Source organism: Salvelinus sp. IW2-2015, linkage group LG2 (assembly GCF_002910315.2).
Source record: "Salvelinus sp. IW2-2015 linkage group LG2, ASM291031v2, whole genome shotgun sequence".
Taxonomy (NCBI): Eukaryota; Metazoa; Chordata; class Actinopteri; order Salmoniformes; family Salmonidae; genus Salvelinus; species Salvelinus sp. IW2-2015.
The window spans coordinates 27,441,516-27,455,623 of record NC_036839.1 but is presented as its reverse complement, the minus strand read 5'-3'; the positions used below and the strand labels follow the sequence as shown (position 1 = coordinate 27,455,623).

The 14,108-nt window shown below is 40.0% G+C and overlaps 1 protein-coding gene across 2 annotated transcripts; it reads left to right on the top strand.

Annotated features, from left to right (window-relative positions):
• The first annotated feature begins 1,762 nt into the window (after positions 1-1,762).
• LOC111977527 (zinc finger protein 148) lies at positions 1,763-6,365 on the top strand. 2 transcript variants are annotated; one of them, XM_024006982.3, is made up of 7 exons: positions 1,763-1,870; positions 2,652-2,963; positions 3,182-3,310; positions 3,535-3,658; positions 3,828-3,911; positions 4,023-4,141; positions 4,392-6,365. In XM_024006982.3, the coding sequence occupies exons 2-7, from the start codon at positions 2,676-2,678 to the stop codon at positions 6,042-6,044; spliced, it is 2,397 nt and encodes a 798-aa protein (XP_023862750.1). In that variant the 5' UTR covers positions 1,763-1,870; positions 2,652-2,675; the 3' UTR covers positions 6,045-6,365. The 2 variants fall into 2 exon arrangements, with proteins under 2 accessions (XP_023862750.1, XP_023862757.1); XM_024006989.3 differs by having other exon boundaries at positions 1,784-1,874.
• Positions 6,366-14,108: the final 7,743 nt, after the last annotated feature.

Sequence of the window (14,108 nt, the reverse complement as noted above, 5' to 3'; positions counted from 1 at the left end):
AACAGTTGATGTTGAGAAGTGTCTGTTACTTGAACTCTGAAACATTTATTTGGGCTGCAATGTCTGAGGCTGGTAACTCTAATTTACTTATCCTCTGCAGCAGAGGTAACTCTGGGTCTTCACTTCCTGTGGCAGTCCTCATGAGAGGCAGTTTCATCACAGCACTTGATTTTTGCAACTGCACTTGAAGAAATTTTCAAAGTTGTTGAAATTTTCCAGATTGACTGAACTTCATGTCTTAAAGTAATGACGGACTGTCGTTTCTCTTTGCTTATTTGAGCTGTTCTTGACATACTATGGTTTTGGTCTTTTACCAAATAGGGTTATCTTCTTTTTAACATTCCTACCTTGTCACAACCTAAATCATTGGCTCAAATGCATTAAGAAGGAAAGAAATGCCACACATGTACTTTTAACAAGACACGCCTGTTAATTGAAATGCATTCCAGCTGACTACCTCATGAAGCTGGTTGAGAGAATGCCAAGAGGGTGCAAAGCTATCATCAAGGCAAAGGGTGGCTACTTTGAAGAATCACAAATATAAAATATATTTTGATTTGTTTAACGCTTTTTTGGTTACTACATGATTCCATGTGTTATGTCATAGTGTTGATGTCTTCACTATTATTCTACAATGTAGGACATAGTAAAAATAAAGAAACTCTGGAATGAGTAGGTGTGTCCAAACTTTTGACTGGTATTGTATTTATTTCTATGGGAAAGGAAAGGAGGCTGACTGAATGATACAAATACGTTCCATTATGAGCTTATCAGACAGAAGCAATTAATGTTCAGTGAATGCTGCCATCTGTTGTTAACTTAAAATAGTGTTTTGGTAATAATGCACTATAATCAGTTTACATTTTTAGGCCCCGTTTGCCCAGTGATTTATGTGATACAGCTGTGCTCTAATCAGATTCATGTAGTAGCTATGAGTTAATTGGTGTACTAGTTAATTGATTTAATAGCAAGTTCATTTACAAATCTTTGTTTTATTTTTTGTTAATGAGGAAGTTTTGATATGACTATCTGTCAAACAGTATTCTGTTTCTTGAATGCATTACACATCGTGTTTTGGGAACAAATAGTAGCGTAGTCATATTCTAGTTCTGCGTGCGAGCGCGCTAAAGATACGTAGAAAAGGTCTGCAGAACACACTGTAGTGCTTGCTCTACTAGTCACTACAGGCACAGATAGAACAATGAGACAGATATTTCACTGGATGTATAAATGTGAAGCATCCGCTTGGCATTTCCACTCACTACTAAATATGGTAGTGAGCGAAAGCCTGAAGGCGGGTAGTGGGAGAAGATGGAACGAGATGGATTTTGGGCGACATTCTGCAAATCTTCTCATTGATGAAACATTTGATCTAAACACAGTTTTCAGTTCCCAAAACTAATATATGTTATGAAAATAGTGGACTAAGATTTGTAGACTTTACCCTTTGTAAAAGTTTTTTAAAATCACGTTGTTTAGAAGGAGTGCAAAGGCGAATTGAGTTATTGCACACGCGCACTTTACAGAGTAGGCGTTCCCTAATGGACATATACAGATTCGTGCTAGAACACGCCAATAGGATCTCGCTAGCTTATGCTTGGCCCTGCCCATCTTCGTGCTTGTTCTGCCCACTATGACTCATTTGTTCCCATTGGAATCGACACGTTGTGGTCTGTCTTGGTTTACTTACAAAAATTTTGCTACAGGTAAACGACACCACAATGCAAACTAGATAATATACCGTACATTCCCCATGCACTGCAGTTGGGCCAAATGCGGTGACGTTTTTTTCTCTCGTGGCATATATCACACAGCGGATACACTTTTGCAGATTAACCATGACGGCTAAACGACTTTATTAGATTCCAAAGTAGGTAAGCAGTCTAAAGACGTTACGTTAGCTAGCTTAGCTAATGCTAACGTTAGTAATACATACATTTGGTTAGAAACGTTATCTAGACAGTTAGCTAGTTGTGAACAGTTTTCTGCCGTGCATTAGCGAACGTTAGCTACTTCTCGATTTCACTTGAGTGAAGCTAACCTAAATCTTGACTTGAGTTCTTGCCAGCTCTTCTGGGTTGTTGTTTCTGGTAAGGCCTAGCTACCTAACGTTTGTTATTCACAGCTAACCAAGTTAGCTAACAGGCTACTGCTAGCTAGCTAACGTTGCCTGTCAACACTGATAGCTATCTAACGTTAGCTAGCTAGTTGTGTTGCTTGTTTAGGTAAAGTTGTTTAGCTAGTTAAAACTACCAATCATGTTAACATCTAACGTTAGTTTCCTAGTTATGTAGTTCATTTAGCTAGCTAGTTGACCGCTCAATTTATTTTATAGCGACATATCATGTTGTTAACCTAGCTACTACTATGTACAATAGCCTTAGTACTAAAACTAGCTAACGTTAGTAGGCTAACGCTCTCTGTGTTATTTTGAATTAACGGGTTTGTTGATGGCTACAGTAGTTATTCAGTTGGCTGACAATCTTTCAATGTTTTGTTTGTTAGTTATTCAGTTAGCTAACTGTCAGCTAAACCCGAGATTACTCAATGATGACCCCTCTTAAATGTAGCTAAATGTTTTCGTTGTCTTTAACGTAAGTTACAGTAACTCGTTAGCTAGCTAATACTTCTGCCCTCATTTGACCCCACAGACACGTAGGTCCCTCTAAGTTAAGATGAACATTGATGACAAGCTGGAGGGGATGCTGCTGAAGTGTGGTGGGGGAGTGGATGAGAGGGTGGGGTTAGGTGGTGGAGGTCCAGTCGTCATGACCCTGGGCGAGCGGGGGTTAGCCCACCACCCCCTGTTAGCAGACGATGATGAAGAGGATGATGATGACCTGACAGGGGTTTCAATGGTGTCCCATGACCTGATCCCAACTGATGAGATGGTGGTACATGAGGAGACTGTGAAGAATGGCAGGGAAGGGGGAACGAATCAGAGACTCTCACACAAGCTGCCTGTGAGTCCATGTCATGCATACATTCTTATTGCCAGTCTTCTTGCCATACATGCTGTAAATCGGGACATTGGGTGAATCTCAAGTCTTTCGTCATTCCAAATATCTACTTCCTCTCTTCTCCCGTTCTTCAATTTGAAGACTTTTGAGATTCACCCATTGAGTGCAGAATCATTCTGACTTTAAGCAGTGAAATTCAAACATTAAACAATGTTTTGTAGGTAAGCATCAAACAAGAGTTGAAGCTGACTTCTGATCAACTAATGCTGGGGAAGAAAGAAAGAAAACAGCCCCGAGACCTCACAGAGTGTCACAAGAAGAAGAAGCGAAAGCAGCGCTCTCCTGCCAAGGTGCAAATGTATAATACGTTTTGCATTTAAATCATTATTGCTTGAGACAAGGTTATAATCACATGGTCTGTGCAGAATGAATATATATTTTGGGACCTGTTTCCAAAACTAGCAACGTGAAAACCATTCTTTTTTTTATGAAGGCCCACCCAGCTTCAGTTGTAAATATTGTGAATTGACACTTTTCTTGTCCTTATCTTTCCATGTATCTCTCTTTTGTTTAGATTCTCACCATCAATGAGGATGGGTCATTGGGTCTCCAGAGTCCAAAGTGTCATGTGTGTGTGCACTGCAACGCGGCCTTCCGAACCAACTACCATCTACAAAGACATGTCTTCATCCACACTGGTATGTCTTATGACAGTCAAGCCTCTTGCTTTACATTAAATTAACAAAACTATGATCTAGGCCCTATGTTGTAAGTTACAATTTCTGCATAATAAGTAGGTTAACACAATTTCCCATTGAGTATAAGCAAGAAAAATATGGTTTAACTGACCAACTTGCTTGTTTTCAGGTGAGAAGCCATTTCAGTGCAGCCAGTGTGATATGCGCTTCATACAGAAGTACCTTCTCCAGAGACATGAGAAAATCCACACTGGTAAGAGAATACCCCACGAAGCTATGATTTAACTATGTTAGTCAAAGATCCCACCTTTTGAATGTTGATGTTACTAGCCCACAGAATGAGCTGTCCCTTTGACTTTGTCAGGTGAGAAGCCCTTCCGCTGTGAGGAGTGTGGCATGAGGTTCATTCAGAAATACCACATGGAGAGGCACAGAAGGACCCACAGTGGAGAGAAGCCCTATCAATGTGACTACTGCCACCAGGTTGGTTATTTATGTTATCAAAGCACATCTCAATGGCCTGGTCCCATATCTGTTTGTGCTGTATAGCCAACTCCTATGGTTTGCTATGATAGACAACGACCTTAGGAGTTAGCAAGATGGCACAAATAGTATACATCACTAGTTCAAATTCTAGTTTAAAACTGGTTTATATAGCATGCAGACATTTCTTTAAAAACATTTATTCTACTATCTATGTATGCCACAAACCCATTCGGTTTGTTTTCCACAGTACTTCTCCAGAACTGACCGGGTTCTAAAGCACAGGCGCATGTGCCATGAGATGAAGGAGAGGAAAGCCCACAAGGCTGCAGCAGCGGGGAAAGATGGAGGACTCCTGCGCAACACAGAATCTCTAGGCTTTTCCTTCTCTGCCAAAGAGTGCTCACTGCCCAAGAAGAAACGCTTGAAGACTTCAGACAAGTCTCAATGCTCTCTCTCAGCTGCTGCCACTGAAGACGTTGCCACGGTCGCTTCTCTTGGCGCCATGGATAAGGAGGTGGAGCAAAGACAGAACAAAATCGAATGTCTACCTCTCTATGCGGTTACCTCCAAGGTGGTCAAAGATGAGTATGTGGTGGCAGATTATTCTGTGGAGCTTCCAGACTCGTCCGGCGAGCAGCATTTGGGGCTGGGTAGGGAGAATATCTCCTCTGAGGAGATTCATCCTCCCAAGCTGGTCCTTAAGAAGGTCCCCAAGAGGAGTCTGAAGCAACCAACTGAACCTGAACCACCTGTGAGTCTGTCCCCTTTGTCCTCTTTTGAAGATGGCAAAATCACCAGGTACACGTTCGAGATCGTGGACAAACAAGGTCTTCTGGATGTGGATGTGGCCAATTCTGACCTGGAGCCAGTAGATGCTCTCCAAGGAGGGCAGACGAAACCAGCATCCAGCAGCACAAACTACGACGATGCAATGCAGTTCCTGAAGAAGAAGAGGTATCTCCAGCAGGCCACTTTGGCCAACAACCGCAATTACGCCCTGAATGTAAGCAGCATCACGTCCCAGCCTTCCATTAGACAAGCCGCAGTGGCCAATGTCATCGACGAAACCGTTCCCGCCACCATCTTGGAACCCCAGCCGTTGAGCGTCGAGATCAAGTCCAACCACGACAAGAACGTTCTCCCAGATGAGGTTCTCCAGACTCTCCTGGACCACTACTCAAACAAGGCCAATGGGCAACCTGATATCTCCTTCAGTGTGGCTGACACGGAGGTGACCTCCAGCATCTCCATCAACTCCTCGGATGTGTCTGAGGCCAGCCCGGTAGAGAGCCTGGGAGGTAACCCTCAAGCCCCACCAGCAGAGAAGTCTAGCCTCCTGCACGAGTACTCAAAGTTCCTTCAGCAAGCACTGGAGAGGACCAGCCAGAACGATAGCTACTTGAGCAGCCAGAGTCTTACCTTTGTCACTGAGAGCCCCAGTCTCTCCAACCAGCCTCTGTTCTCCACAGAGAAACAGAACCCTTCCCCCAGCAGGTTTACCACTGGTAGGTCAGGGATGAACTCTCCACTACGCTCTACCTTGGAGAAACCCCATTTTGGACTACTTGTAGGGGATTCCCAGCACTCTTTCTCATTTTCAGGGGACGAAACGAACCCCTCGGCTGTGTCGCCAACCGAAGACTTTCTGGAGGAAGTTGCATCCTCGAAAAAGACTGATGCTCAAGGGTTGCATCAGACTTTTCAAATCAGCACCTTCGATCAGAACTTCCGGTCACAGTTCCAGGCCTCGTCACGTTCTGGAATCACCTCCCAATTTACTATTGCCAATGGACAAGTCAGTCTGCGAAGTCATGGAACAGACTTCTCTGAATTCTCCCTTGAGACGAGGTCTCAATTGAACTCTTCCCCTGATGCTACAAGGAGTCAAACATTTGGTTGAGGATATTTTTTATATTTCTGCGATCATTTTGGAAGGCACTTTTATATACATATCCTCTGTTCTGCCAAAATAGGTTGCACTGCAAAGGTGGCTGTTGCTCAAAGCATTTGTGATAAAAAAAAAAATATATATATATATATACTTTTCTGTTAGATTAAAATGGTACATTTTGGTAATCATTAAAATAGGGGGGGAAAATATTTATCTGTATGAGAAGCACTTTCCCATATGTAATTGGGTTGCGGGGGAAAAAGCACTCATGGGGTTTATTAGATTGTAAATTAAGAAATGTAAGCCACAAAGGTGTAATGAAAAGGATTTGGGTGCATAGTAACTCTTACATTATAATTATTTCTCTGTTTTCAATTTCTAATCGACTTTAATCATGTTTCTTCCACCTTTCTTTTTCTTGCTTTAACTCTCACCAGATATCTGGGCCTGTATTTATAAAGCGTCTCGGAGTAGTAGTGCTGATCTAGGATCAGTTTTTCCTTTTAGATCATAATGAATAAGACTGTATGAATGGAGGGGGGGGGGGGGCTGGTTGCCTGGCTACCCATCAACATTGCTTGCCTCCCCTAATGATTTGTAGAATGCAAGCACATTCTGACCATTCTAATTCGTCCCAGAAACCAATTAGTTGTGCTAGGGCCAGCCAATGTGACGTTATCAACTTTGATACTCTGATTAGATTTGTTAGATGACCCAATCGCCTATGAATTTGTTTTGTACAACTCCCCTCATTTTGAAGTTACACAAACAACTTCTAGGATGTACGTTTCAGACAGAATGTATGTAGCGATCGATAGGGCAGCGGAAATAAATTTGGTGTGAGTCATCAGGCAAGGTGGCTGGTCCTAGATCAGCACTCTTACTTTGAGGCCCTGTTACCGTAGGCCATGTCAACATAACAGTTCTGACATTCTTCTAAAGTCATGCTATATAGCTGCTGAATGTAGTGTTGTCCACTTGTTGATAATGTACAGTACACCTGCTGTATGACCTTTTCAGTTTATCTGAACAGAATTAATTTCAAATAATTTATGTAAGGAAAGTTTTCTTCAGTTGCTTGCTAAACTCTGTTTTCATGGTGTGTAGCCTGAAATTAGATTTTATTTGTATTTGATCATATGATGATTTTGATTTAATTAGTCTTAATTTAGTCACTTGATTCAAAGCTCTCTATGGTGGTTGGTGTGGAATGAAGTACACTACATGACCAAAAGTATGTGGACATCTGCTGGTCAAACATCTCATTCCAAAATCCTGTGCATTAATATGGAATTGGTCCCCCCTTTGCTGCTATAACAGCCTCCACTCTTATGGGAAGGCTTTCTACTAAATGTTGGAACATTGTTGCGGGGACTTGGTTCCATTCAGCCATGAGTATTAGTGAGGTCGGGCACTGATGTTGGACGATTAGGTCTGGCTCGCAGTCGGGTTTCCAATTCATCCCAAAGGTGTGCGATGGGGTTGAGGCTAGGGCTCTGCAGGCCAGTCAAGTTCTTCCACAACGATATTGACAAACCATTTCTGTATGGACCTCGCTTTGTGCACGGGTATATTGTCATGCTGAAACAGGAAGGGCCTTCCCCAAACTGTTGCCACAAAGTTGGAAGTACAGAATTGTCTAGAATGTCATTTTATGCTGTAGTCTTAAGTTTTCCCTACACTAAAGGACCTAGTCTGAACCATGAAAAACAGGCTGGGATCATTATTCCTCCACCACCAAACTTTACTTTTGGCATTATGCATTGGGGCAGGTAGCGTACTCCTGGTATCTGCCAAACCCAGATTTGTCCGTCGGACTGCATATGGTAAAACGTGATTCATCACCCCAGAGAACGCATTTCCACTGCTCCAGAGTCCAATGGCGGCTAGCTTTACACCACTTCAGCCGACGCTTGGCATTGCGTATGATGTTCTTAGGCTTGTGTGCGGCTGCTCGGCCATGGAAAAGTATTTCATGAAGCTCCTGACAAACCGTTTTTGTGCTGATGTTTCGTCGAGGCAGTTTGGAACTCGCTAGCGAGTGCCAATGTTTGTCTGTGGAGATTCCATGGCTGTGTGCTAGATTTTATACACTTGTCTGCAACATGTGTGGCTGAAATAGCCCAATCCACCAATTTGAAGGGGTGTCCACATACTTTTGTGTGTATATAGTGCATGTCATTCTCCATCCAAATCAACAGTACTTGATAGAAATAGGTTGGTCTTGACCATTCTAAATAATCTAAAGATTCTAAACAAATGTAATTTGTCTGAATATTAAATTATGTTTGCACAATGTACCTTAAGTGAGGTTAATTGATGATCTTTTTAGGGTTTAGATCATGGTTCAAATGAGACCCTAAATGCTTTGTTATAGGTCATCGAAATGTTATACAGTTATGTTGCATGCACTTATTGGGAAACAAATCATGGTTCATTGCAGTTGTATCAATCTAAGCGGGCATTGGAGACTTAAGTCTCTCTAGAAGGGTTGCTAGTCTTACGGCTGTTTTCCCAGTAGCTGATGAAGACCGCAAGGGAAAAAATCCATGAGTAGAGTGGGAAATCAGCCCGTAAAGTTATATAAAATAATCGTGTTTTGTACACACTTCATTACTGGTGAATGTATGTAAGCGTAGGTAGGTTTCCATCCAGTTGTTGACAGATTTTCATGTGAATATTCTAAACTCTGCATTAAAAACAATATGCACATTTTCCCACCAGAGATGTTTCCATCTAATTAACTTGTTGTGGATAAAGGCTGTGCGTGATGACGTCGTGCCCATAACTTTTGCGATTAAATTAAAAATCGCATTTTCAACTCTACTGTTTGTTTTGTCCCCCCCCATATTTTATTATATAGGGAACCCACTCTGGTCTTTGCATGTGTTCTCTGTAGCCAACAGCTCGCAGACACAGTGCGGGTTGGCTACCTACATGATGAAATTATGGATAAGAGCGAGAATATTTGTTAAATTGCAGCCAAGCATAGATCATCATATCACCAGAATAAGACACTCAATATATTTATTGGAAAACAACGGCAAGCTTGCACTTTCACCATCCTGTGAAGTTCATAACTTATTTAATCTGTAGCCTAATGATCTGCATGCTTTCCCGACGAGTCGTAGTGGGAGGACCACACACCATATCATCCCATGACTCCAAGTTTACTTCAATATGATGGTTCTTATATCAATACATGCACGTAAGGGCGTTTCCACTGCCATTTCTTGCCTAATATATTTTACCAACACAAAAAGATCCCACCATGTTGAACGAACAAATGATCTGTGGGCATTAATACAATTGTACTGAAACTTCTGCTTTCCATCACAACTATCGTGATTATTTTATATGTTTTGACTTTACTCACATAGAAACTGTTGCAGGAAACGTGATTTTTTTTGTAAGAGAATTGCCCATTCCGCAGTACTTTATATCCTACATTGCACATATAGTTGTAAGAGATTCAAGTTTGTCTTTCATTTAGGCTCCTGCCCTGGAAAATAAATTTATTAGTTCTCTTTTTTAAATATTTCCAGCCATCCCCATATGTTTCATAGTAATTTTTGGTGACTGTCAATTAAATATACTAGCCCCATCTGCACTTTCTGAAACAAACCCAATTCAAAGTTATTTACAATGAAAGTGGAACTTTCTGCTCTTTAAAAGGACTTCCCTTTGCTATTACAGCAAAGACTGACCACTGGCATCTCTTCCGATTTTCTATCTTTTGTAGCACAGATATTATAAAAAATGTTTTATCTACTGGTAATCTATTGCTAGGGTGTTTATTTGTGTGCTTTCACATTAGCAAAAGTGGTAGGATGGCTTTTAGTGCCCAAGAAAGTTCTGAAAATTAAGATTTGAATTGCACGATGACATTTTAAGTGAATGGTTATTTCTTTATAGCTATTACTGTATTACACACAGCCTAACTTTCTGAATAGTTGTGCATATTTGGCAGGTTACAGAAAAGGTTTGAGATATATTTTGTTGAGTCTCTCTTGCATTGTTGGGTTTCTATGGTATTTGTTGTAACAGATTGATATAATTGTTGCATGTGAAGCGAAACACCATAACAGCCACTTTTGAAAGTTACCTTGACAAAATTAAATGGTTTGAAATATTTTTTCTTGTTATATTGCCTTAGTCATTTCGGCCTTGCTATTTTGTCTTGCATGATGTCTTTTTGTGCTTTATTGTTCATGTCTTTTAAAGGTAAATTTTTTTTCTTATTGAATTGATAGCTACCGTCATGTTAGTTATATTATGTCAACATCATGTTTTACATCAAATGCTAGCTCTCACTTGTTACATTTCTACTGACAATCAGGGACAAATAATACCCTCGTTCTGGATTCAACAGCTACTAAACTTTACTCTGTAAACATTCCCTCTGTAGAATGTATAGATAGTTGGTATCTCTGCTGTAAATAAGTAGAATATTTTTGGCTTGTGTATTTTCAGTTGTGGACAACCTGGTGGTTGTAGCTACAGTGAGGACTGGTGTACAATGTTTTATGGAGCCACTTTTCATTCGATTTTCAATGCAGTTTAATGTTTGTCACTTCATGTTCTGTGAAACCATAGGTTTTTTCCACCTTTTTTTCTTTTTTTTCTTTCTTTTTTTCTCCCTCATTAGTGATTTGACCAGCTATGATATGACTTGCAGTAATTAAAGTCCGCCCATCCTTACATGAAATAATAGTTACAGTATTGCAGTGTGGACTGGACTGTCAGTTTGAAGAATACCTGGGGCATCATCCTCGTAAATTCATCAACAATTGATTATTCAATGTCGTGGCATATAACTGAAATCTTGACCTGTAGTCAATCATGAGATGTGAATTATTTTATTTTTTTTCATTTAATTTTTGGCTCAGTTATCTGATTGTATAGGTTTAAGTTTTCAACTAAACCTACTGTACACCGGTGAAAGAAAACACTTTCAAAAGCACAGTGTATAGTTGTATGTGTATTTCTTCCCGCCTATCTTAGATTTCAACTTATAGTATAAGTTTGAGACCCAAAATGTTCCTTCTTCAACGGTATACCGAGGAAACTGAAAAGATTGCTGTTATGGTTGTGAAAAAGCAACCAATTTTTGGGACAGTTCCACCACTTACAGTAACCCCCTATCCATAAACTGACCATAAGTGTCCTTGTATAAGCTGGGGAAAAATGAAACTTGTTTCATCAGATTGGGGGGAAAAGTATAAATGTAAAACTTTTTGATAAATACTTTCTTCTATTTTTGAAAAATATAATGTTGCTTGTAAAAAGGCTCTGAAGTATGTAAGTCATATAGTCATTATTGCTGACAGTCCTCAGTTAATATCAGATAATTGTTTGATTCTGGATATGTTGAGCTTCTTTGGCAGTTGTGGACAAGAGATTCTTCCTTTGAGACGGAGTTATTTTGACTCAGATGTTCATGTTTTATCATTGAGCTACAGAAGGAAGGATAGTAAACTCATTGTTAGTCAAGTTATGATGAATTATTCTATTTCACAGATGGTTGATCAAAAGCAAGATGTTGATTTGCATGGTCTTTTAGTTGTCGATTTGATTGAACTGGATATTATATGTAATGTACTGCTTTAATTGTAGCTGATTTTATTTCAGTAAAGTTCTATTAGATTTATGCAATATATTATATAGGACTTGTGAAAATCTGATTCTTCAATTGTTGGTTTTTGATTGTTTATCATGTCCTTCCAAATAAAAAGAATTATCCATACAGTAGGCCTACTGGTTTCTTGGAAGTATAATAATTATATAATATTAATATAGACCCATAAATAACGATTATTTATTGAAGAAATGCTTTGATATTGATTAGGTTATTTTCCATCATGAGGCATATAAAATACACAAATTACACTTCTGAATTTGATATGTTATTAAAACCCAATTGCTTGAAACTGCCCATTTGAAGGTTGGTTAAAACTAACAAAGGACTTTAGCCTAGCTGTAGCTTTTTGGAGCAGAGCAACACACCTTTAAATTGTCATTGGTCAAAACCAAAATGTACAGTGCATTTGGAAAGTATTCAGACCCTTTCCTTTTTTTCCACATTTTGTTATGTTAGTCTTATTCTAAAATGGATTATTTTTTTTTTAAAGCAGCAATATACACACACTACCCTATAATGACAAAGTGAAAACAGGTTTTTAGAAATGTTAGCTAATATATCAAAAATAACAAAAGGAAATACCTTATTTACTTAAGTATTCAGACCCTCTGCCATGAGACTTGAAATTGAGCTCAGGTGCATCCTGGTTCCATTGATCATCTTTGAGATGTCTCTACAACTTGATTGGAGTCTACCTGTGGTAAATTCATGAATAATGATGAGTAAGAAAGTTACATTTACTCAAAGATCATGTCCTCTCACCATTAACAGCAGCACACCATCCTGCATACCACTGCTGGCTTGCTTCTGAAGCTAGATAGGGTAGTCCCTGGATGGGAGACCAGATGCTGCTGGAAGTGGTGTTGGAGGTCCAGTAGGAGGCACCCTTTCCTCTTGTCAAAAGAAAAAAATATCCCAATGCCCCAGGGCAGTGATTGGGGACATTGCCCTATGTAGAGTGCTGACTTTTTGATGGGAAATTAAACGGTTGTTCTGACTCTCTGTGGTCACTAAAGATCCCATGGCACTTATCGTAAGAGTAGGAGTGTTAACCCCGGTGTCCTGGCTAATTCCCAATCTGGCCTTCATACCATCATGACCACCTAATCATCCCCAGTTTACAATTGGCTCATTCATCCCCCCCTCATCTCCCCTGTAACTATTCCCCAGGTCGTTGCTGTAAATGAGAATGTGTTCTCAGTCAACTTACCTGGTAAAATAAGGGTAAAATAAAAATATATATAAAAATTACCAATACCAGGGGAGGTTAGCAATTTGATCAGAAAAATATTTTATTCCTATTTATAATAAAAGTATACAGTATACATGATTTACCATTAATTTCTATTGGGCACAACCTAATGTGAAACACAACCAAAACAAACTGCAAATGCATCCAACAACCTTGATGTAGTCATTGCGTGCCAGGAATATATGACCAAATACTAAACTTTAACTAAATTTGATTGAATTTGTCCAAATACTTATGATCCCTTTAAATGGTGGGACTAGATACTTACTGTTAAAGTGCTTTCACTGTTTCCTGTCCCTACCAAAAGATAGAATTTGTAGATAATTGGCCCTCTTTCTGGGACTCACCCACAAATAGGACCAAGCCTGGCCTGTTGAGGAGTGACGGACTCCATCCTAGATGGAGGGGTGCTCTCATCTTATCTACGAACATAGACAGGGCTCTAACTCCCATAGCTCCACAATGAGATAGGGTGCAGGCCAGGCAGCAGGCTGTTAGCCAGCCTGCCAGCTTAATGGAGTCTGCCACTAGCACAGTCAGTGTAGTCAGCTCAGCTATCCCCATTGAGAATGTGTCTGTGCCCCGATCTAGGTTGGGAAAAACTAAACATGGCGGTGTTCACCTTAGCAATCTCACTGGAATAAAGACCTCCTCCATTCCTGCCATTATTGAAAGAGATTGTGATACCTCACATCTCAAAATAGGGCTACTTAATGTTAGATCCCTCACCTCCAAGGCAGTTATAGTAAATTAACTAATCACTGATCATAATCTTGATGTGATTGGCCAGACTGAAACATGGCTTAAGCCTGATGAATTTACTGTGTTAACTGAGGCCTCACCTCCTGGTTACACTAGTGACCATATCCCTCACGCATCCCGCAAAGGTCAGAGGTGTTGCTAACATTTACAATAGCAAATATCAATTAAAAAAAAATATATAATACTGCGTTTTCATCTTTTGAGCTTCTAGTCATGAAATCTATGCAGCCTACTCAATCACTTTTTATATCTACTGTTTACAGGCCTCCTGGGCCGTATACAGCGTTTCTCACTGAGTTCCCTGAATTCCTATCGGAGCTTGTAGTTATGGCAGATAATATTCAAATTTTTGGTGACTTTAATATTCACATGGAAAAGTCCACAGACCCACTCCAAAAGGCTTTTGGAGCCATCATCA